Source organism: Agelaius phoeniceus, chromosome 1, assembly GCF_051311805.1.
Source record: "Agelaius phoeniceus isolate bAgePho1 chromosome 1, bAgePho1.hap1, whole genome shotgun sequence".
Taxonomy (NCBI): Eukaryota; Metazoa; Chordata; class Aves; order Passeriformes; family Icteridae; genus Agelaius; species Agelaius phoeniceus.
Genome location: NC_135265.1, coordinates 13,742,717 through 13,767,284, shown reverse-complemented (window position 1 = coordinate 13,767,284; position 24,568 = coordinate 13,742,717). Strand labels below are relative to the sequence as shown.

The 24,568-nt window shown below is 41.5% G+C and overlaps 1 protein-coding gene across 7 annotated transcripts in view; it reads left to right on the top strand.

Moving 5' to 3' along the window:
* The first annotated feature begins 105 nt into the window (after positions 1 to 105).
* Positions 106 to 24,568, top strand: part of CREM (cAMP responsive element modulator) — a 36,736-nt gene continuing 12,273 nt past the window's right edge. The window contains exons 1-5 of one of the 7 annotated variants that reach the window (XM_054629348.2): positions 106 to 302; positions 5,812 to 5,929; positions 14,426 to 14,572; positions 19,584 to 19,675; positions 19,818 to 19,963. In XM_054629348.2, coding sequence (XP_054485323.1) covers positions 5,816 to 5,929; positions 14,426 to 14,572; positions 19,584 to 19,675; positions 19,818 to 19,963 — 499 coding nt within the window. In that variant the 5' untranslated portion in view covers positions 106 to 302; positions 5,812 to 5,815. Of the gene's footprint in view, positions 303 to 5,811; positions 5,930 to 14,425; positions 14,573 to 19,583; positions 19,676 to 19,817; positions 19,964 to 24,568 lie in introns of those variants that run through there. The other 6 variants (XM_054629330.2, XM_054629322.2, XM_054629339.2 and 3 more) reach the window with 6 other exon arrangements.

The following is a 24,568-nucleotide window of genomic DNA, read 5'->3' as shown; positions in this document are numbered from 1 at the left end:
GGCCGCCCCGCCCGCACCGCGGCGCGTCCCGCCCCGGCCAATGGGCGGCGCCGGCGGGGGCCCGCGGCGGCGGTTGGTCAGCGCCGCGGCCGTTGCGCCCCGCGGCCGCCCGGCACCGCCGCCCGCGCGCGGCTCCGCCTCCCGCCGCGGCCGCTGGCGCTGGGAGGCCCCACAGACGCCATTTCCTCGGCGCCCCCGCGGCGGCGCGGCTGCATCAGCGCTGACGTGAGGACGACGTGCGGCTCCGCCCGACCCGGTCCCCCCCACCCCCTGTGACGGGGGCAGCACGTACAGGGCGGCGGGTGAGTGCGGGAGGGGGCGGGGACACGTGTGCGCGCAGCCCGACCCCCCGCGGGCCGGGAGCGGGGCAGCGCGGAGGGCAGCGGGCGGCGCGGCGGGCACGGCGGGCACGGCAGGCACGGGCAGGGCAGGCGGGGGGCGCTGTGCTGCGCTTGGCTCAGCCGCGCCGCGGGAGCGCGCGGGAGGCGGTGGAGGCGCGTCCCCGCCGGCGGCCGGGAGCGCGCTGCGCTCAGGGACGGCCGCGCAGAGCCCGCACGGCGCTGTGGGGCGGCCCCGAGGCGGCTGCGCATCCCGGGAATTCCGGAGGGGCTGCGCGGAGCGCCGGCTCCGCTGCCGCCCGGGAGCCACGGCGTTCGCCGGGCTCCGGCAGGCGGTGGCTTCAGCGCTTGCTCGGGCCACCGGCTCGGCTCGCCCGGCGTTGCGGCTCGGAGCGGGGCAGCGCCTGCCCGCTGCGGCAGAGCGCCCCGGACGGCCCGTCCTGGGGTCTCCGCAGGGCTGCCCCGACCAAGGGGAGCGGGGGTGCCCGGTGGCGTTTGCCCCTCAGTCCGTTACTCCCGGTTATAACCTTGCCCACAGGGCTTTCGGAGCTGGGTCAGAACAAGTGGGGAGGGATCACAGTGCGCTTCGTGAGTCCGAAGTCTTGCTTGAAACTTTTACCTGCCTCCCCCACTGGTGTGATAGCATCATTTTTGGTGCTGAGTGCCACCGCGTGTAAGTGATTCCGCGGGGACTGATGCTGGACTGATCTCTGGCCTGACGGGGCTGGTTCGGCCCCTCTGGAGGGGGCCGTGTGTTCGTCCGCTCACAGCCGGCTCTGCGCTGCACTGTCAGCATGGATGGGCTGGCGGGTGCCGAGTGGCCTGGTGGCATTGCCTGTGCTCAGAGTAATGGCACGTTGGGGTTTCGGGTTTAGCTGAGGTGTTCGGGAAAGAAAATAGGGAAATAAGAGCGTAGGAGACACGAGAACCTTAGTGATGAAACTTCTGGTGATGATGAAAACTGAAAGTTTACACTTCAAAATTGGGTCTGTTTTACTGTTGCACATTTTACTTTACTTCTGTCATCACCTTATCAGCTGGTGTCCTTCATGCCACCAGGGTGGTAAAACAGTTATTACAGAGCTGATACAAAACACGGTGTCTGAAACAAGTGTATTCTGAGAGTTTCCACACTCACTGTGGGGTCACATCAATAAATGCAAAAGAGATGTTTGTAAATTCACATTGTTGCTTTCTAGTAACTCCCCTGTGAATAAAGGCCTTCAAAGAGATTTGGAGCAAGGGCTGAAACATAATTTTAGCTCCTTACGATTTATTTCCTTTGTATCAAACCACATTTGTAAGCAGTCCCTAATGTATAAAGGATGGTTGAAATAAAATGTTGTTTTTAAAAATGCCTCTGGGTATTTATTTGGACAGTCACACACTTCCAGTTATGCAAAATACTGTAGCAGTCTGCTTTTGCAGTATAATTTCACCAATAGACATTAAATATTATGTTGATATGCAGACAAACAGCAGTACTGGAGGAGTTAAAGGATTTCTTGTGCTCTTTATTGCAAAAGAATGTGTCTTCCAGGGATGCTATCCTTCATCTCTTATCTATGAGCAAAAATATAAAGAATTCACACCTTTAGCTGTAAATTGCTTCAAATTTTCTAGGAAAAACTTTCTGTTTTCCTCTACCTGCTTCCATCTGTCAGATTTCTCCTGTCAGGGGTGATTAATCTGATCGTAGTTGAAGAAGCTTTTGATGTACACTGTATCCATCATCCTAATCAGTGTTTATCTGATTAGTAATCAGTATTCTTAATCAGTATCTATCAGTACTACTGACCACTCACTGCTGTCCATTAGTCTCAGTGACTACAGTAAACATGTACTTATACATATATTGAAATGTTGCTAGTTTGGTAAGAGTTAAACTTCCTGCCAGATCCTGAAGATCTCTTTGCAATGTTATAGGAAGAAGCAGGTATCTTTGCTTCATTATGGAAAACCATTTTTGTCCCGTTTTTATGTGTGTGCAGAGGTGTAACTTGTTTATTAATTTAAAAATCCAGACTAGTATTTAAAATTATTGTTCAGTCTTTGTAAGTAACTAAGATAAAAAATATAAGAAAAAGATGTATTATAATGAGTACAAGACTAAAACTTGCATATAGTCATACAATGAAGAAAAACATAATGTAATTTTAAACATGACCCAAGACCACTTACTTGGAACTATTTGCTTACTTCTCCTTTAAAAACAGAAGGAAGGTTATGTAAACTTTTAAGTGTGATGTGTACTCCTACTGATAGACTTTTATCAAGTATTTTAAGGGCTTGGTGGAAAATTCTGTTTTTCTTTCTTGGAAACGTAATAACAATGAATATGTTGGAATTTGCTTGCAATGCAGACTGATTGAGTGTGATATGTGTGGAAACTGTTTTCTGAATTGGATTAGTAACAGTTTCATGCCACAGTCTGCATTGCTGATGTTTTAGAAAAGCATAATTTATAGTATTGCCCAGTATTTTTTCTTTGTATGTATTAAAAAGTTTGTATGTATTAAAAAGTTTGATGTATTCATGTAGTAGAGGAAATAAAACCCCATTACAATTCAGGTTATAAGAGTGCTCTGAAGACAGTGACATCCTGAAATCCAGGGGTTCCTTGGCGTGCCGGGTCTCGAGCTGTGTACAAGCGCACGTGAAGTGGCAGAGCTCAGTGTGACTGTGCCACCGCTGACCCTGTGGGCTCAAATGACTGCAGCTGACCTGCTCCTGCCAGCTCAGTGACCCCATGGTTGTGTCTATCACTCCTCATCTTGTAACATGTCTGAATTGTGATACTAATGTGCTAGTTTGTCTTAAGTCATTGTTCTCACTGAAGTTTTATGCTGAGATAGCTCGTGTATCTTTTAAAATTACTCATATACTTCATTATTTTTGTTTTGTTTTGTTTTGTTTTTTTTAGGCTGTGAGTGGATCTTTATATTTGGAGGTTGTTTTAAATCAAGTCACTATTTGGTCACAGAGATTGTCAAAAGCAGGTTTGAGCTTATCTAGGAAAAGTATTTTACTGTGTTTCAGAGTAGTGATTGCGTTTTATGGCAGTCAAATTTTCAGACTTTACTCCACCCTACTAAATATTTCATTTAAGCAATCATTTGTATTGAGAGTCAGAATATACACAATTCTAGATGGAAAATCTATATAAATTCTAGAGTTTTCCAAGTAAATAAAAATAGTAAATAAATCTTAATTATGTTTGTCACTCCACTGACACGTATCGTTCTTGCTGTTGTTTTTCCAATTAAAGATAAATAATCAAAAAATACACCCATTTCTCTGTACAGCATTTTGCAAAATATGAAGAATAACTTTGTTAGATTTCCTGCTGCACTGATGCTCTTTTTGCTAACATAGTGGAGCACTGCAAATGAAAGGTCCTGGGGAGAAAAATCCTGATAAAGTAGTAGAAGTAAAAACATTTTTATACTGTTCTGCAATCAGTGAGAAATTAAGCTAAAAACCAGGAAGTAAATTTTTTCCAAGATGAAAAATTACACTTTCTGGGTAAAATTTCTATGAAATGCATTCAGTGGGAATAAAAGAACTTGGATTTTTTGTTGTTTGGTTTTGGTTTTTTGTGGTTTTTTTCAACAATAGTTTTTCTGTGACAGATGGCTCTGGATACAAAAATACTTCAGGGCCTTCATAAAGTGAATTAATTCTGACTATATTCCCATCTTTAGGAAGGGATTACAATGAGTATGTTGCCAGTACCTAGGCATTATCTATTCTTCCTTGGTGTGTGAGCTATTCTGAAGCTTATTCTTACATGAACCGCATAAACCTTTCATATTTGAGACTTTATGGGTGGCCCTAGTTTACAAAGGAAGAACTTTTTTCCCTGCTTTATTATTATTATTATATTGCACATATATAAAACCAGAATATTTTAATTAGGTAACATCTTCTTATAGAAAATTATGGTGAAAAGTTTGGTGAAAACATTTTCCCCAGAGTTGTTAGACTTTGGTAAATTTCAGTAGGTATTTAATTAGATTGTATCTAAACAAAAAGATAATTAGTTGTAACTAGCAAGAGAAAAATGTAGAAAGATTTTAGTTGTAAAATAGCTTCCTATGATTCTAATCTGAATTGATACTGGCATAGGGTATGTAACTTCTCTGAGCAAAAATACTCGTATTAACCCATAAAATGTTAAATTGTTTTGCAGCTTCATTACTATTAGCTGTAGTACTGTTAAATCTGGTCAGTAGAGTACCATTTGAGGCATATGAGCAAGAAATATGCTTCTCTGCGTCATGTAACTGGGTGTCTTTTCATATTTTCATGCCTTTATTTTGGGCAAAATTTTGATTTTTAAAAAGCTAATCAAAATTATTCTCTTCAAAGATGGTGGAATGTTCTGTAAAATAGTGCCACAAAAGGAGTTTGGTTTACATTTAATTTGATTTAATGTAACAGGGACTAAATTCCTGAGTCTCAGAGTCAGGTGGGTAGCAGTTCTTGCCTGCCTCTTGCATCTCTCAGTCTAAGTCCTGAGAAGAAACCAAAGTAACTATCAGAAATAATTGAACTTTGGCCTCAGGCTTGTCATCCCCTAGTCACAGAAACTGAACCTGGGGAACCGAGATTTGCTGCCTCTTAAATCTCTCACCTAATATCATGTCTTCCTTTTGAGGCTGTCCGTGGTTGTGTAAGTAGGGTGTAGGTGGGAGCGTGCCTGCAGGGCGCCCTGCCTGCCTCTGCCTGACCCTATCCTGTCTCTGTTCTGTTTGTAAACTGACCTGTTGCCATGGCAATGTTTGACATCACCTGTTCAATGTTGCACCTTCAGTGCAGGGTTTGGTAGGAGAGAAAGGGAGCCGAAGAGATCCAAGCTCTTGTTTTAAAACTCACACCTTCCGTTATGACTAAGTGTGCCAAGAAATATCGAAAAGGAGCTGTCAGGTAATTGCATTTTTATATAGCAGATATGTAGCAGACTTGGAGGTTTTCTCTACAAAGGTTAAACTTAGTTTAAATTGAGGGTCAGCAAGTTCTTAGTTTTCAATAAAATCTATCCTACTTTTAAGTCTGAAAAGTGAGAAGAATTGTTGTGGCTCCTGAGCCATGAGTAGTTTACAGACAATTCAAGTGTAGATGCCAGCAGGGAATAGGTTCAAGAGGGCTGTAGCAGCCCATGAGGCTGAAGGGACCTTCTGTGGGCAGTGCTGCCAGCCCTGCATGGGACCCTGGCACTCTGCTTGTCCCTCCCTGAGGACCATCTCCAGAACTGCCTCTCCCTGCAACTTTCCAAAACACTTGTTTTAGAGCTCCTGGCTATATGAGTGAATATTTTAATATGGGGGAATGAAGAAAGGATTTCATTTTGACAGAAATATATTTATTTTCTGTCTGCTCCACATACAAAATAGTTTGGAATTATTCTCCCTAGCTGCCTGATATACCTCCCTGTATTGAGTTATTTAAATATGTATGTACTTACTTTTAGACTGATGACCATGGAAATGGTTGAACAGGATGACAATGCAGTGGATTCTCTGACAGAGAGAAGTGCTGGTCACCTTCAGAATCAGCCAGGCCAGAATCAGATTTCCTCAGGATCTGAGGTAAGTTGAAGTGTGGAAAGATGAGAAGAATCAATGAGGTGATATTCAGAGCTGCTACGATTTTTAAACAATCAATTTTTATGGTATTCTCATGTTTTACGTGTCTTGGTATTAGATAGGAAAAATATAGCAAAGATATACTGGAAAATATGCCTTCAGTAGTTAACAAAGGATTAATATAACATCAGGTCTGTTAAAAGGTGGCATTTTTGGAAGCCCTTTCAGACAAGAGTGATCAGTAGACAAAGAGGTTTTTTTCTTTCACTTTCACAAGGTGATTGTCATAGAGATGGGATACAGTCTTAAGGAATTGAGGTGGCTACAAGATCAAACATATCTAAACCATTGGTGTATCTTGAAGATGTGTTGTATAACAAAAATGGAAACATGAATAAAAATAGCCATGGTTCTCTCCTAGTTCCAGTTTTTGTACAGAATGTATTTAATCTAATTACAAGTACATTTTTAATGTGTGCTTGTTTTGTTTCATCCCTGTCTATCCAATGACAGTGTCTGGACTTTTAAAGCATACATTACATGTTTTCTATGGATTATTGTTTGGTTATTAATGGATAGAAGATTATATAGTGACAATTCTCAAAAATTAAAAATATGTGCTGTAATATTCAACACTTGAGAGAAATAGTGTTCCTGACAGTACTAAGATTTATAGCTTCAGAAAAGTGTATAGATCACTTAAAAGGATTTTAAAATGCCCTTTGTTAAATAAAAGAACTGATTTTAAAAAAAGTCTTACCGAATTTTTTCATCATTGGAAGTTTGAAGTTATTTGCTAAGATTTGATGCCATGTGTTTGTTATGTTAGATACTTGATTTACATTATAGATACATTTTTAAAACTGAAAGCAGCTGCTTTTTTTGTCAGATCTCCAGGCACAAACTAGACTACAAGATATTTATCAACCTTTTTTTGTTGGTTTTGATGCATGCAGCATTGGGAATATTGCTTGTTCAGTTTTTTCTTTTTTTTTCTTTAAGAATTTTATTTGGTTTGCTCTGTTGATGTCATCCCCTCATTTCTTCTTTAGTAGTTCTGTTCAAATTTTCATAGGATGGTTGATATGTAAAATTAATTGGCTGGTGCAGTAGTCTCTGGAGAAGACAGCTGTGAATTCTGTCACTTGGGATTTTTAGTGTTGATCCAAAGGTATCAGTAATGTTGTAGGAGAGAGGAGTATATTGTGCAACATATTGTGCAACATATAACACTTTTTATATTTGTCTGCATTTAATGCTTGAGTACTGTATGTGAAGGTTCAGCTGCATGGGGTATGTGTCTCATACCTTCCAGTTAAAATGAAATATTGATGAATCTCCTTCAATTAATGCTGAACCAAAATTTATACCTCAGTTTGAAGGCTGGGTGTAACAGTCTGGAGTGGAGTCCCTGGTTTTGGTCAGATGGCTCAGAGGGCTGTCCTGGAGCTGGCAGAGCTGCTTGGCGCAGGTGGCTGGAGCTGCTGTCCCTCTACTGGGTTTGGGCTCCCAGACAAGCAGGGCTGGTGCTGCTGTCCCTCTTGGGCTCCCAGACAGGCAGGGTTGGTGCTGCTGTCCCTGTCAGGCTCCCAGACAAGCAGGGTTGGTGCTGCTGTCCCTCTCTGAGGGTTTGGGCTCCCAGACAAGCAGGGTTGATGCTGCTGTCCCTGTCAGGCTCTCAGACAAGCAGGGTTGGTGCTGCTGTCCCTCTCGGGCTCCCAGACAAGCAGGGTTGGTGCTGCTGTCCCTCTCTGAGGGTTTGGGCTCTCAGACAAGTGGGGTTGGTGCTGCTGTCCCTCTGCTGGGAGCCCAGACAAGCGGGATGGGTGCTGCTGTCCCTGTCAGGCTCCCAGACAAGCAGGGTTGGTGCTGCTGTCCCTGTCAGGCTCCCAGACAAGCAGGGTTGGTGCTGCTGTCCCTCTTGGGCTCCCAGACAAGCAGGGTTGGTGCTGCTGTCCCTCTCTGAGGGTTTGGGCTCTCAGACAAGCGGGGTTGGTGCTGCTGTCCCTCTCAGGCTCCCAGACAAGCAGGGTTGGTGCTGCTGTCCCTCTCGGGCTCCCAGACAAGCAGGGTTGATGCTGCTGTCCCTCTCAGGCTCCCAGACAGGCAGGGTTGGTGCTGCTGTCCCTCTCGGGCTCCCAGACAAGCAGGGTTGATGCTGCTGTCCCTCTTGGGCTCCCAGACAAGCAGGGTTGGTGCTGCTGTCCCTCTTGGGCTCCCAGACAAGCAGGGTTGGTGCTGCTGTCCCTCTCAGGCTCCCAGGCAAGCAGGGTTGGTGCTGCTGTCCCTCTCGGGCTCCCAGACAAGCAGGGTTGGTGCTGCTGTCCCTCTCTGAGGGTTTGGGCTCTCAGACAAGCAGGGTTGGTGCTGCTGTCCCTCTCAGGCTCCCAGACAAGCAGGGTTGGTGCTGCTGTCCCTCTCAGGCTCCCAGACAAGCAGGTTGGTGCTGCTGTCCCTGTCAGGCTCCCAGACAAGCAGGTTGATGCTGCTGTCCCTCTCGGGCTCCCAGACAAGCAGGGTTGGTGCTGCTGTCCCTGTCAGGCTCCCAGACAAGCAGGGTTGGTGCTGCTGTCCCTGTCAGGCTCCCAGACAAGCAGGGTTGGTGCTGCTGTCCCTCTCAGGCTCCCAGACAAGCAGGGTTGATGCTGCTGTCCCTCTCAGGCTCCCACACAAGCAGGGTTGGTGCTGCTGTCCCTCTCAGGCTCCCAGACAGGCAGGGTTGGTGCTGCTGTCCCTCTCAGGCTCCCAGACAAGCAGGGTTGGAGCTGCTGTCCCTCTTGGGCTCTCAGACAAGCAGGGTTGGTGCTGCTGTCCCTCTCAGGCTCCCAGACAGGCAGGGTTGGTGCTGCTGTCCCTCTCAGGCTCCCAGACAAGCAGGGTTGGTGCTGCCATCCCTCTCCGAGGGCCCTGGGCCTGTGCCCATCTCCTCAGCCGCTGGCTCCTGGGGCCTGCAGCCCTCACACGCCCTCAGTGCCTTCAGGCTGCTGTGCCCCAGCATTTGTTGTGGTGGAGCTGCCCAGACAGAGCACTTATTGCTGCCAGGCCTTTTGAGGTGCTCCTTTGGCTTAAGATGAGTAGGATTTTCTTAGCCTGTGTTCCTACCTGGCTGGCTTGGAAGGTGAGGTGCTTTGCCATGGAGAGCTGGGCCTGGGTGTTGAGGGGTAAAAGCCCACTGGAGGCCCCTGTATGAGACTGGTTTTGTGCTGGTCCAGATGGGAAATTTGTGTGTTTCTGAGGAATTCATAGCTGTGCCTGTGTATTTTCTCTATTACAGAGGAGCACAGACCTCTTCTCCCTCTTTGGCCTGTGTAGGAATGTTGTTAAGAGATGTCATCTACTGCAGGTGACTGAAGCATCTTGTGCCCAACTTCAGTCATCCCTCCTACTAATTTTTGTTGCAAATATATAGAAATAGTAGAAAAGAATGACTTGATTTTTACTGAGAGTGAAAATGCCTGGTCACTGAAACGGAGGGCTCCTTTTCAAATATCTCGAAGAGAGTAGGGAGATGGCAGCTTTGTTTGTGTTTTTTCTTACAAAATATTTGTTCAACCTTGGTTTTGGTCAGTCAGAAGTAAAACATTTTAATGCACTGTCTTTTAATTTGTGGTTTTCTGTGTATTATCAAGGAATTAATTGTAGAAGGGTCAAGCTTGGGAGGAACCTTTTAAGATTATCTAGTCTGACCTGCCTGTGCAAGTAGTGTCAGCCAGAACTGTGTCTGCCTGGGATGTAAATGTCTCCAAGGATGGAGTCTCTAGAACCCCTCTGGGCAGCTGTCCCAGCAGGTGACTGCCCTTCCAGTAAAACAGGTGGAGTTTTTATGTACAGATGGAATGTAATGGTTTTTAATGTGCTTGATATTTAATTGAATTATGGCTTTGGCCAGGGAGTGACTTGTAAAGTGCTGAGGGATACAACTACATAGGAGGTGAACACCTTTTTTTTTCTTCTACTTGGGGGGCAGCTGACTTATTTTCCCCTCCTCTACAGGCTTTTTAAAGAAATACCTGCCATTTCGTTTTAAAAGGATGGACCAGGTACTTCAGAAGATGATAATCTTTAGAGGACAGAGATTGTTTTGTGCTGAAGCATTTTTAATGTCTCCCCTGTTGGGAGAGAGAAGAGACATTAAGAATGTGGGGGCTGGAGCACTATGGTGTGATGGGATGGCCTCCAATGCTACGAAGGACTTACTATACATTATTTGTAGAGGAAAAAATAGTGTTTGCATTTTTTTTTTCACTTGTGTCATAATTACTGCTGTATTCTCCTATGATTTTTTGCTGCTGAAAGTAAAGTTACTTTTTCTACTAAAGCAAAAATGAATAAATTTGAAACTAACAAAGATGAGATGCACTTTTTGTCCATTAAATGATTGTTTTCAAAATAAAATGTTGTACTGTAGAATCAGTTTATAGTTGCATTTTTTGCATCTGTCACCTTTAGCCAGTTGATTAATTGACATGGTAATATTTTTCTGATCCAGCTACCAGAATTAATAGGTAAGAAAGTAAAATTATTGGTGGCTGTCTTTAGAAGCTGTTGAAGATGTGCCGCACACCTGTACAAAAGCTTGATGTCTTTGAGGGAAGAGCAGAGGTTTGAGATGGAAAATTTCTCAACCTGTTTTGAGATGAGCTCCATGGGTGTCTCACATGCACAGATCATCTGTTGCTATATATAGAGCTGTACTTAAAAGGAAGTAAACTTGTATTGGAATATTCTGATAGTGTTGATGGTAGTCAAAATTACATCTTGGAAGATTTAAATCTGCAATGGTGTTCAAAGAGAAATTAGATGTTCCTTTTGCAGGATTTCTAGAAGCCATTCTGTGTTGCTGTGTGCTCAGCTACACTAAATATAACTATAACAATGTAAGATCAATGTACTTTAGCCCTTCTCAGGTTTGATAAAAACACTTTCAGTTGTGGGGTTTTTTTTTCTTTAATCCTACATCTTGATGGGTTCCTCTTTGATTCACTTTTTGTTAACCTTGTCATGTTGTCTATCAGTAGAGCTGTCTTCTGACCTTGTCTGAGATACCATCTGTTGACCTCTTGGTGCTGGCCCTGAATTAGACATATGTCAGAATTTGCAATGTGAGAGCTGCTGTCAGTGAGCATAGGGAGAGTTTCAGGGAGGTTTTCAGAGCCTGGAGTGAGTAACTATTGCAGGCTGGGACCGTTCAAGTTCAGCACTTTGGGGAGTTGTCCTTGTGGGCTCTTTACACATCAAACAGTGTTAAATCTTACTCCCTAGAGATTGAGACCTATGGGAGTTTGCTAGGCTGCTGTAAGTAAGGCTATAAAACCAGCCTGCCAAATGCAAATGCAGGCCATTTAGCAAAGTTGATGTTAGAGGATTATAAACATGCAGCTATTTCACCATTTTGTGCTTCCTTGAAGCATATGGTGACCAAATGTCTGGAGTCACCCTAACCTTATTTTTCTTAAAAGTAGGTGCTGCTATTTTGGCAGTAGTTTTGGAATTGATCAAAACATCTGTCTCCAGCTTTTCCTCATAGACGGTACTTGGTGCCCAAATGTGGCAGGTCCTTTGTTCTTTTGTTAAATCCAGTGTGGATTTGCCTTGGCTTTTCCTTTTCCAGAATTGCTTTTCACTTTACTTCTAGAGTCCTTGTAGTACTTGGAGTCTGCAGCAGGGGCAGAAATCAGATGGGCCTGTGTCCTGAGTTGTACATTTGGCAGTGTTGAAGGTATGAGGGGTTGAATGTGAAGGTAACCTCTCCAGTACTTAGCAGGGAAAGGATATCTGACATTCACAGGATATCCAGGATAACTGTTCAGATGGACCATGTATCTTGAAGTGAGATAAATGATGGGCAGCCTCTTTGTCTGCAAGAGTGTGTGCCTCAGTAGGAAGGTAGTACCTGGTCATTCTTGCTGGCTACTTTGCTCTCCTCACATAGAAGAGGGAGCACTTACATTTCCAAATACCTGAAATATGGGACCATACTGCTATTATGGGTTGCATGGTTGATGTTTATTGAAGCTATTGGACATGAGTATTTCATGCCTGGGAGCACAGAACCCATAGAATGTGCTAAGCTGCCCCTCAGCCTCTGTGTCCCTGACTTGCCTCTGTGGGTTGTTTTCAGTTGCTGTCCCAGACAGTCCTTGAAGTAATGATGTTAAAGGTAGCATTGCTCATCGCTGATGTCAGAAAGAAATTTCTTTGCCAAGTCTGTTTCAGTCAGGATTTACGCATGACAGCATGAAAATGTTCTAGTATGTCAGTGGACACAGGAATATTCAGCTTGAAAACTGTAAAGGGAAATCTGAATCAAAATTCTAATAATAATTTCCAATATCTATAAAAGAGATGCAGAATATGAACCTTGAAAATTTTATAATACTACCATCTCCTCTTCCCTTAGCACTTAAACCGTTTCATTTAATCTCTTATCTGAATTAATGGAAACAAAACAATTTCTCCTTTAAACTTTAGTCCAAAATTCAGTATTAACTGAATGAAGTTGTCTTTTTTTTTTTCCCCTGTGGGGTTATACTGAATAAGGAGCTTTAAAATGAATGTAGTTTCTTAATCTCAAGTACTGGATTATTTCCTGATTATGTGTGAGGACCCATTGTGTACCAAAAAGAAACTTTTAAACTGTTCACCTTTTACTGTTTTATGGCTGTACTCAGAAAGTTCTTTCTGACCTACTGAGCATTGTATCAAATGGCAATTCTCACAAAGAGAACAGTAAATGGAAAGGTTTGGTGAAATTGCTTTTATAATGGTTTGAAAAGTTAGCATGTTATGTAAACATTCAGACTGCTCTGTGATGGCTGCTTGAAGCTTGGCTTTAGGATGTAAGCTTGGCCACAAAATAGATCATAGTTTTCAGATCTTTGAGGCTTTCTGGAGCTTAATCTCAAATATCTGTTTCTGATAAATTTCTCGTAATATTAATATTCGTTGAATAGGTTGGGAAGACGGTTTGTATGTCCTATTTCCCTGTTACTATTTCATGCCATTTAAGGAACGATGTAAGGAACCCATTTCAGGGTTAAAAATGCCCTCAATTGTTCTGTTTTCTGAAAAGTGCTTCAGTTTCCTACAACACTGAACAATTGCAGAGTGAATGTTGACAAAATCCTGTCTTTGTTTCCTAGAAACATTATTTCTTTAAGGTAATTTGAACCAACATCAGGACTTTTTGATAGCAGTGCATCTTAATAGCAGTTAAATTTTTTTGCTTTATTCAAGAAGGGGATTATTTCCTAGACAAGCAGTATCTTATGGATCAGAAATGAAAACTGCTTTTATATTTGGATTAAAAAAAACACCTCAGTGTAAATATGTAAAAATTACAAAAGTTTCTTTAACTGTTTTTTTTTTTAATATTCAGCATTCTTCATATTTTTCTTCTTACTCTCATCTCATTTTATGTTTACTGCTCATAGCAGATACCTTTGGAGCTGTGAACAAAGCTAGGAAGGGAATAATAACAGAGTTTTATATTTGAGTCTGATTTTATTGGTGAATATACAGAATATAGAAATAAGACTTTTCAGTGCAGTTTAATTGAAAAACACAGCATTTCTTTTTATTATATAGTTTATGTTTGGCATTGTTTTCCGAGTTTAGAGATGTTTCATCACATAAATAGAGATCAATCACAGTATTTTCCCTTTGCTTGTTTCTTTAATAGATTTAACAGTAACAGCACAAATATTGAACTATTTCTTAGTCCATAGGTGTTAAGCTGTTTCTCAGCCCATTAGTCCTGAGCACTGAGGGCTGAGAGTCACAGGCTGGGGAAAGCTGTTCTATGGCTGTGCTAGGCCTAGAGAAGATTCAGCTGTTCTTTATTTTTGTTGTTGTTTGAAGCACTGATACACTCCAGCTCTCTTTTTCTTGATACATAAAATTATATATATAACAGGAGTCTGTTAAACTAAATGAGTTTACAAATCCTTGTATGGCTTTATTTAACAGGGTGGTTTTTCACTATCTGAAGAATTCTCATGTCTCCTGAGACATCCATCCAAAAAGCACAACTTCTTACCTAATAAGCAAAGCAAAACTAAAGCAGTTCTAAATAGTTTTCTTCCTAAGTCTGCCCTTTATGTTATTGCAGTGACATTCCACTCCAGTGAATATGCGTGGGTTTTGTTACATTTCTGGAGGTTCTTCCTAACCTTCATGCTGGCAACAGCAGATCTGGTGTGTGATGGCTGAGGATTGGGTTTTTTTGATTGAAAGGAAAATACAAAGTCTCTGGAGAAAAAAATGCAAATAATTGCAGTTTCTTAGAGTACAGTTTTAAGCTTTCCAGACCATTTGGAAAGATACATGCCTTTGGTACTTTTACTAGTAAAATAATTTATTTTTGTGTGTGATAATTATATACATCTGAGATTTTTTAGATGTGGCAACAAAATCAGTCTGTTTTAGCTATCACTGCTAAAAGCATTTACTGAAGTCTTAAGGCATCTTACTTAAACATGATGATTGTAATTTTTGCAGGTTTCTGTAGCTGCTTCCAGTGCTGGAAGAGGATCTCCAGCTGTAACTCTAGTGCAGTTGCCTTCTGGTCAAACTGTTCATGTCCAGGGTGTCATTCAAGCCACACAGCCCTCAGTCATTCAGTCACCACACATGCAAGCTGTTCAGGTTAGCTTTTTTATTGTTACATTTTCATGAATATTTGGTACCTCATAATTCTTTTCCCAGCCCATCTTCAGTTTCTCTTCATTCCAACCAGTGCTGCAAGATTTACTCAGATGGCACAGGAAACAGCAGGGGAAAAGGTGGCAAACATCCAACCAGGAGCAGCTCTACAAGCATTGTGTAGCAATTCCTTAATGCTTCCTGTTTATCTTATAAGAAATTGTCTTGGAACTTGGGTCTGAACTTACGCAATAGCGAATTTGTGTCATAACATGGACTTACTTCAGTGTACCCTGCAGTTTTTAATTTCTGTTAAATTCTATGACCATAGTGTTTCTAACGAGACTATGAACTCATAAATATTGAAGTATCTCCTATTTTATTATTGGAAAGGGTCTGGACATATTGTATCAAGTGGTTCCTTGTTTGGAGCCCCTATCAGACCCTCACAGAGCATCTTGTATTGCTTTTTGTGGATGTGGATACCAAAAATACCAGCAGCCTCAAAACACACATTTATGTGGCGAATGTTCATGTGTTGAAAGTTGCAGGAACTAGAAAACAGGAATTGGTGCAAAACGGGTAAGACTTTTCAGAGTTTTTAAAAAGTAGAAAAGGCAAGAGTGAATGAATTTGCAGTGTTTTGAAAGTTTCTTGGCCTCCCATTGGTGTTTTTTTTTGTAGCTGGGAAGGCTTCTGCTCTAGCTTTATTAAAATCTGTTCGAGAAATGTCAGCTGAATTGCTTTTTGCAGATACAATTGCTATTTCTGGTAAGAAAGGTGATACACCTCTCTCTATTAGGAGGGAAGGGTTTTGCCTGTGGCCATAGCAACTTTTTTTAAGGAAAAGCCATGTGTTGTCAGTCTTGAGAAGCCATCTTTAATGTTAGAGGCTTCTTAATAAATTTCCAGTATAATAAACAAAAAGACATGTATAAGTAGGATTTATATTTGAGAAAAATAATAAAACTGTGATCAGATAATGAATATTTTATTGTTTAGCAGTAGGTGTAGATGATGGGACCTCAAGGTTTTGAAATCCTAGATCACTATGGAAAGAGGTGTGGTAGGTGCCAATATTTGATCAAACTTGAAGTCAGAACAGAGTATTCAAAGTAAATACTATTTTTCCATTGGAATTCTTTCTAACCGTAATTTTACTGAGTAACCTTTATTCAATAAGCACATTTGTAATTCCCAGTTTCTGTTCCTTTAGTCAGTGTAATCAGGACATGCATGCAAAGATAGAGGACTTTTTTCAAAGCTCAGAAGGAGAAATTTCTCAGGAATCTCTTCCAGCTGCTGCTGTGTCATTTTAGGGGAGTGGAAGTCAACTATTTGTTGTATTGAGTAAACTCTGGCTGTCCGCTCTTTCCCAAAGGAGTAGAAACAAGAAAGTTTTGTCCCAATTAATACTGACTAGTTAGTTCCAGGATTTTGCTTTGGTTTCATCTGGATAAGAAAGGGCCTTGAAGATGCTGTAGAAGAATCCATTATAGAGGGTGTTCAGCCCTTCTGTGATCCTTTCCAGTACGCTATCCTGCCACCTGGAATTTCCTCCAGATCATTTGGCTTTAACTTCTACCTTGTCTCTGCCAGACAGTGGGGAACTTGGGAAATTATATCAGTTTAAAAAAGAAAGAAGTATGCTGAAGGTTGGTGTTGAAGCTTGCATGACCTCTGCCTCAAACATCTGCCTTTTCAACTGAAAGTGCTCAGAAGTTTTTCTCATAATGCTGTTGTTTTTTAGATGAAAAAATATGTTTATAGCATTCCTTATTGTTTTGTTAAATGTTGTTTTATTTATAGGAAGATTTAAATTGTTATTTGACTTATTGCTTGCTCCCCCTTGTAGTGTATCAGGTCTTGGAAAGACTTAACATGAGTTTGAAGTTAAATTTGTACAAATGCAGATGAAGCTGAAGTAGGTGAAGTCGAAATCTGAACAATGTCCAGGAAAAAATTACAATGGTTTGTTTATTAACAGTATGCACATGGTTGTTTTCCATTAGAGTGATTCTGAAGTGTTCATTTCTCTCTTTGTCATGATGAAAATTAAAGCTTTTGAAATTTCTTCTAGAAAATGTCCTCTTCTACATTGTGGTGGTTTGACACTGGCCAAAATTCCAGGCCCTCATTAAAGTTGTTCACTCACCTCCCCTGCTACAGCTGGGAAGAGGAGAGAAAATTTAACAAAGGGTTTCATGAGTTGAGATAAGGACCAGGAGAGAACATTCCAATGGCAAAACAGGCTCAACTTAAAGATATAATGTGAAGTTATAACTAACAAAATCAGAGCAGGATAATGAGAAGTAAAATAAGCCCTTGAAGACACCTTTTTTCCTCCAGCCCCTGCCTCCTTCCCACTGACAGTGCAGGGAGACAAAGTGTGGGGGTTTTGGCCAGTTTGTCACCCAAGGTTTTCCTCTGCTGCACAGGGAGAGAAGTTGTTCCCCAGTGAAACTGTGGGGTCTCTCCCATGGGAGACAATTCTCCATTCACTTCTCCAGCACGGCTCCAATCTCTTGAGCAGCAGTCCTCCCAAAACTGCTGCAATGTGAGTCCCTCCCATGGGCAAACCATGCTCCCAGAACTGCTGTGGCATGGGTCTCTCTTCCATGGGGTGCAGTCCTCCAAGGACAGGCTGGTCCAACTTGGGAGCAAGACCTGTCTCTCCATGGGTTTGCTGCTGGACCACAACCTCCTCCAGGCATCCACCTGCTCTGGTGTGGGCACCTCCCCCATGGGCTTTGGGGGATCTCTGCATCCCCCATGGATCCCCGTGGGCTGTGGAGGGATCTCTGCATCCCCCATGGATCCCCATGGGCTGGGAGGGAATCTCTGCATCTCCCATGGATCCCCATGGGCTGTGAGGGGATCTCTGCATCCCCCATGGATCCCCATGGGCTATGGAGGGAATCTCTGCATCTCCCATGGATCCCCATGGGCTATGGAGGGAATCTCTGCATCTCCCATGGATCCCCATGGGCTGTGGGTGAAGAGCAGCTGCTTCACCATGGTCTCACCACAGCCTGCAGAGGAATCCCAGCTCCAGCATCTAGAGCACCTCCTCCTCCACTGACCTTGGTGTCTCCACATTGTTTCCCTCACATGTTCTTACCTCCTCCTCTTTTCTGGCTAGAATTGAAACTGTGCCCCCAACCTTTGTTTTGATTTCTTCCTAAATGTGTTAACACAGAGGTGTTATCACCATCCCTAACTGGCCCGGGCTTGGCCAGTGGTTCATCCATCTGCAGAGCCATCAGGGATTGGCTCTACTGGACATCATGGAAGCTTCCAGCAGCTTCTCACAGAAGCCGCCTGTGCATCCCCTCTGCTACCAAAAACTATGCTCTGCAAAACCAATACACACATGACTGCTCCCAACTTCTTCAGCCATCTTCACAAACTAGGGGGCCTAGTTGGTAGCTGTTAGGGCAATGTGGCAATTTAAAGACAATTGAGGTCTTGTTTTGACCTATTAGTCCTGGGACAAATAGATAATTTATTAACCTCCAGGCCCCAGCAGAATGAAAATTCTGTTTTGAGTTAGGATGCCCAGGCTCTTTCTTGGCTGAGCAATACAATCTTACTTCTGACAGATAATGCCAGAGGCTTGAAGGTCGATCCTTGAGGAGATTGCTGAAGGCACATTGGGAGAGAAGTGTCTTTCAGGATCTCTCTCTGCTGCTCAGCATTGGTCTTTCCTGCAGAAGGAGGAATACAGATTTCTTTAAGCACCTGTATCTCTGCAGTCAGCTCTGATGTCTGGTTTGGAGCTGTGCATCTGTACACGTGCAGAAGTAACTCTCACTGCCTAGGTGGCAGACATAGAGTTCTAATGATGTTTGTTACATATTACCCAGCCAAATGAGGCTGCATTAAATATTTTTACACAGAAATGTAATGTAATAAAATTAACAAGTGAAGAGATCATTTTGTTCTGCAATTACCTGCAGTTCCTTCAAGGTGGAGTTCTAAAGGTTTGAGTTGAGGTGACCCAGGCCTATAAATTTCAGAACCTTCCAGACAGTCATTTTCTATTGAGGTCAGGCTTTGTTTCAAGTGCCAAACACTGAGGACTGGCAGATGCATTAATTCCAGAGCTCTTCCTTGAATTCCCTGAGCTTCCACTGCAGCTGGTTCAAACACTTGACGTCTTCTAGTCCCTTACATCATGTTTGTTCAGTGTTAGTTTAACAAAGTGCTTAATCTGAAACTGCAGTCTGGTCTGTCTTCATGTGAAAAGATTTTCACACTACTTTAATTTGGAAATCTCAGCACAGCAATAGTTCTGAGTAGTTAAAAGAATCCAAGAAAATAAAGCCTTTTCCTTGTTCAATAATGACTTTCCGTTCTGTGAAGTAAGATAGATGCTGGTCAAGAGTGTGATTCAGCCCAAGGCCTTAATGTTGTCTGGAGTAATTTTAAGAGAAAAAGAATATATGAAAATACTAAAGGTCTGAGAAAGTGAGATATTGTGAATTTCTCAGGCACTTCCAAAACTCATACAGCATTGCTAAACAATGCCTTTGCATTTATGAATGTGTTAGTAAGTCTAATAAATGTGTATATTTAAATAAAGTTATTTTTAAAATAGCTTTGGTGTGGCATGAAGACACTTTTAATATTCTGTACTATTATTTAAGGCACATTAGTGCAGGATTCTGTATTTTAGATGTTTGACTTCACTTTAAGAGCTAATGAAATTGTATAATATTTTTATATTTAAAGAAATCTGTTTCTAGTACTTTTTCTAAGTGTCATTCACAAAAAAGTAACCTGGACTTTATTGACTTTTTCCTTTTTTAAATGGAAGATGTTATCTGAGTGGCTGTGTCTGGGTAACTTCAGAATTTGCAATTTGCATTGGAAAAAGTAGTCCAAAATCACATGATTAGTGATAAATAAGTCAACAAACTTCCCATATGTAAACATGGAAGGAATTAAAAAAATTACTCTGCTGCTAATTTTTTTAATGAAGTTATGAATTTCAGGAACTTTGCTATTACAGGTAGCATCGATTGCAGATGAAGCTGCACAATCAGAAGTGATAATTGATTCTCAAAAACGTAGGGAAATACTTTCAAGAAGGCCTTCATACCGGTAAGGACTTTTCATTTTGGTTTTGCTGGTTTTAAAGGCAGCTTATTCATTACAGCAAAACTGTCTGATAAAAGTCAGTTCTTTGATTTTCTTATGGGTATGGATCTTCAAGTACATAAAATTACTTACATTCTCTTTTTAGAAAAATTTTGAATGAGCTCTCCTCAGATGCACCTGCAATAGCGAAGATTGAAGAAGAAGAGAAGTCAGAAGATGAAGGAACGCCTTCTGGTATTTCTGCAGTGGCCATGCCAACCAGCCTGTATCATACTAACACAGGGCAATACCGTATGTGTGCCATGTACTATGTGATGATGCAGAGCATAGCATAGCTTTGTCTCTAGGAGTTAACTAATGCAGTAGGCATGTTTGATTTTCATGAAGAAGAATAAGAGATTCTGTATTTTTAAGTAATTATTATTAATTTTTTCTAACATGGGGATTATAGACTTTTAGTCTTGTAGTATTTGTTGGCTGCTAAATTTAATCATTCTAGAGCTTCTATGCATTAAAATGTGGAAGTGAGGCTCAGCTGAAAGGAAAAATGTTGACACTTTTATGTGAATGTTTAATGATACAAATCATTGCAGTTTCAAATTCTTATGATTTGTTATGTATTAGTGCTATTCATTGTATGAAATGGCAAGTAGAGTTTTTTGAAATGTAAGTTTGGAGTATGAAATTACTTGTTAAGTTCCAATTTCCTTTCTTAAAAGAATTATGTCTTTTTGTCACCAGTTTTTAAGTATCTACATTTTCACCACAGAACTAATGTAAATCATGGTTTCCAGCATTTGATACATCATCCAAATGCAAGTTAAAAGTTATGTTCACAGTTCTGTTCTATAGATTTGCTTTTGGATATTTTTATTCCTGTATTTATCGTAGCAGTGTTGCATAACTTGCACTCTGTGGCTTCTTTGGACATAATCAGTTATCAGTTTGGATAACTTTGTAATAACAACTCTTTAAAATCATGTATTTTATAAAGCTACACACTCCTACAGTTTGTAGGGGTTTTTCATGTCTTTTCATAAGTAGACATGCTAAAGTGCAGGTGTTTTTCCTGTGATATAATGACAGGAAGATTGCATAAGAAATGTTGTGGAGTTTATTTCCTGAAATGAGAAAACAGAGGAAGTCTATTAAAACACTGCAGTGGCATATAAAAGAGGATAGAATGGCTCTAGTAGTGTTCTACTCACCCTTAGAATTCTTCAGTTATTTTTAATTTAGGCAACTAACTAATTATTAATGATGCGAATACAGAATTTGCCTATATGATCTGTCTTTTCAGCATAGAAAGTAATTTTGCTTGTGCCCCTAGGCTGCTTTTCTTACCCTTTCTGTAAGCTTTAGACATAAATAAATGTTTGCTGTGTGATGTCCAGCATCTGAAGTGTTCTTTTCTGTGGAAAAGAATACTATCATCCTAAATTACTACTATTCAGTGCAGAATCCAGCATGTATTAATGTATTCTTGTATTCTAAGAAAAATTAAGTATTTTTCTTCCATTTTTGAATTGTATTTTTGATTTTGCTTAGATTTGATTAAGAATATATATATTTGCCATTTCAAGGCTTAAAAAAAAAGTGTAATAATGTCTGTGTATTACTTAGTGAGCCTGTAAACCTGTAGGATTTCTAAGAAATTTTAGAGCTTAGGTTTAATCGTGCCTTTCTCTGGGAAGCCAAAGTTGTACTTTGACCATAATGTCTTGCAGGAGGTGATTCTTAGGGGAATATATTTTCATTTAAACACACCTATAAACAATAGTGATAGGGAAGTGTTTCACTGAATAACAAAATTCACAGGTTTTTGTTTCTTGTTCAATCAGACATTTACTTCTGAAAATTAAGCAACAGAGAGCATCACTGACAACGTGAGAACAGAATCCACAAAAATTTAATTAAATCTCATGTGTTTTAATTTAAACTTGGCTATAAGCCAAGCTTGGGAGATTTCTCTTCTTTGCTGCTTTTTCTTTGACTAAGTTATAGTTGTAGCATAAAACATGTGCTGTATAATTAAGGTTCTCATTATAATGGAGCATTGCTTCAAAATGCAATGTCAGCCTTCATGGACTCTCTTGGTTTTGGCTCAAAAACTTTGTTTTGAGAGCTTTTTCTTTTTGGAAATAGGTTTTTTTTTTTTGCTGAATTTAAGAGTTCATTAATTAGATTTTTTTTTAAGTTCACTTTTGTAAGTTAAAATACACTTTTGTAAGTTAAAATACTTTGCCTCAGCAAAGTCTCTGTATTTTAATTAGGCCAGGTGGTGGCAAGGATGGTCATTGCCCTGTAATAAAAGGGGTCTTAATTTGGAACCTGCTGAAGAGAGCTTGACTGTTGACCCCTAGTATTTCCATATATGAAGCATGGATCTGAAGCATCTCTGAGCCATCCTGTTGGTTGCCTGTAATCCTCAGGAACTAAAACCAGGAGCACTGGGTGGGAATGTAGCAAATCCAGTGTTGATTTTAGACTGGATATGATGCAGAGGGTCACTCCATGTACCTCCCTCATCTTTGTGCCTCCTGTCAGTAGCTCTGTGCTTCTGCCTGTTGTTCCTGTGCCTGAGGACTCCTCTGTCCCTGGCCAGCATGGGCTGCCCAGGTTCTGCTGTGCAGGCACCCAGGAGTTTGTGCATTAAGCTTGTGCAGTGTCCGTGGCAGTGAAGAGCTGGCCTTGTGGTGTCACCATCTGTACTGTGCCCTGCTTTAAAAGAGGTGTTATGTTATTACATTTGCTGGTTCCTTTTTTTCTCTGCTGTTCTCTCTATTCCTGTAAAGGAAGGGCAATTTGAAAAGATCATTTTGACTGTGTGTTTATGTCTGGATGTCTGGGATGACTCTTTTTGGAAGAACTTTATAAGTAAATAGTTCTGGAAAACAAATGTATTTTTGTCTATTAACAGCATTGATGGCTGTTCTCTACTTACTTTTCACCAGGCAAAATGATATGTTGCCATGGTTTCCCAATACCTTTTTCCTTGGAGCTTCTTGGCTTTGGCTTTGGAAGCAGACAGACTGACATGACAGGATAAAATGTAATCTTTACCAGCTACCTCCATCAACATACATGTGATCTTTTTGCCAGGCAAATGGGTAGTTTTGCACTCTTGTGTAGGAGCCTTGTATTCTTATCTGACTACACACCTACTCTGTTGGCTCTAGTTCTGTCATGTTGGTTATTTAATACTGAAAAAAATTACTTCCCTCACCTGTGGTAGTGGTCTAATGTGTAAGAGTTGTTCGTTCAGTTGGAGTGTGTGAATCAGTCTCCCCATCCCCCTGCCTGGTTGTGAATATCATGATCTGCATGAAAAAATGCAGGGGGAATGAAAATTATTAAATCTTAATCTGTTTGAGTTACTTTCTGTCTTAGAACAAACTTTTAACAATTGGAGAATTAAGAAATCTTTTGGGAAAACTAACTTTAGTTCCATTTCCAGTTTTGGAAGGGAAAAAGATCTGGGTTTTTTTTCTGGATTAGAGCTGATGATCATACTCAGAGGGTGGTATTAGTACTGTCCTCACTCCTAGTTGGAAGAGAAGATACCAGTTGCATCCATCCACCTGCATGACATTCAGCTACAGGGACTGTCCAGGAAAGTCCTGTACTCATCATAAAAGTCTCAGTTTTCAGCAGAGCTCCAGCACAACAAATCTGTGCAGTGGTTGAGATCAGGACACTGGATGGGGGACAGGCAGTATGTTGTTCTGGGAATATGGCAGGAATCAGTCCTGTAAGGGAGGCAGCTACTGGAGTTAATTCACTTTTGTTTATAAAGTACTGGGTTGGGATCTGAATGAATAATTGCTGGACAGCTGCGATATAATTGTTTACCCAGGTTCACTGTGGAGCTAAGAGCTTTTTATCAATCTGTGCTGATGTTTTACTGCTTAGGATGCCAGACTGTCTGGGTTTTATGTGGTAGGGTTCTGTGGGGGTGTAGATGCACTACCATTCCTGGTGCTAACTCTGAGAGGCAGAATTTGGCTCTTTTTAACTTGTCTGGGAGGTAGAGTTGAAACAAAACAAAAATCTTGTTGCTATTGTCCTGGACTTTGTGAAGAGTAGGGGATACAATGCTTTACTTTTGTTGCTTCTCTCTGTTTTGTCTTGCCTTAAAATGGGGCACTTTCTGCTTTGGAGACCAGACTGAAACATCTTGCACTCTACCCCTTGCCACACTCTTCCCCTTCTCCTCAATGCCTTATGGAGCCTGCGTGCAGCACCCAACCTACTGTTGCCAAAACAGAACATTTGAACTCAGCAATCTCTAAAATTCACATAGGTATCTAACAAATCCTGTATTGAGATAAGCAGAGCTGAACCTTCAAGAATGGCATCAAATACTGTAATCTGACAGTGAATTCAGAGAAGTTGGCAAGCCTCAATCTTTTTTTATGTCTGACTTTTATAGCATAGTTTAAATATCTTCTGGGGGAGAAAAGATTTTTTACTCTTTGGGCATTGGGTTCTCAGTGAAAGTTTCAGGATTGCTTTAATTAACACAGGAGATGTGGATTTGGCTGGTGAATCACTTGGTAAATAAGGAGTTGGCTCAAAGAGCTCCAGTCAATAGCTTGATGCTCAGGTGGAGGCCAGCAATGAATGGTGTCCTTCAAAGATCTGGGACCAGTATTATTTTGTATCTTTGGTTGGAGATGTAGAATCTTTGTGGAGATGCACCTTCAGAAAGTTTGCAGGTGACACCAGGCTGAATGATGCAGTTGATGCTCAAAGTTCAGTAGAGAGAAGGGATCCCATCCAAAGGGACTGTGACAGAGTAGAGAGGTGGACCCATGCAAACCTCATGATAAGGCCAATGCCCATCATCAATACACAGCATCCTGTGTATGGGCTTTGGGAATCCTAAATGTGGAT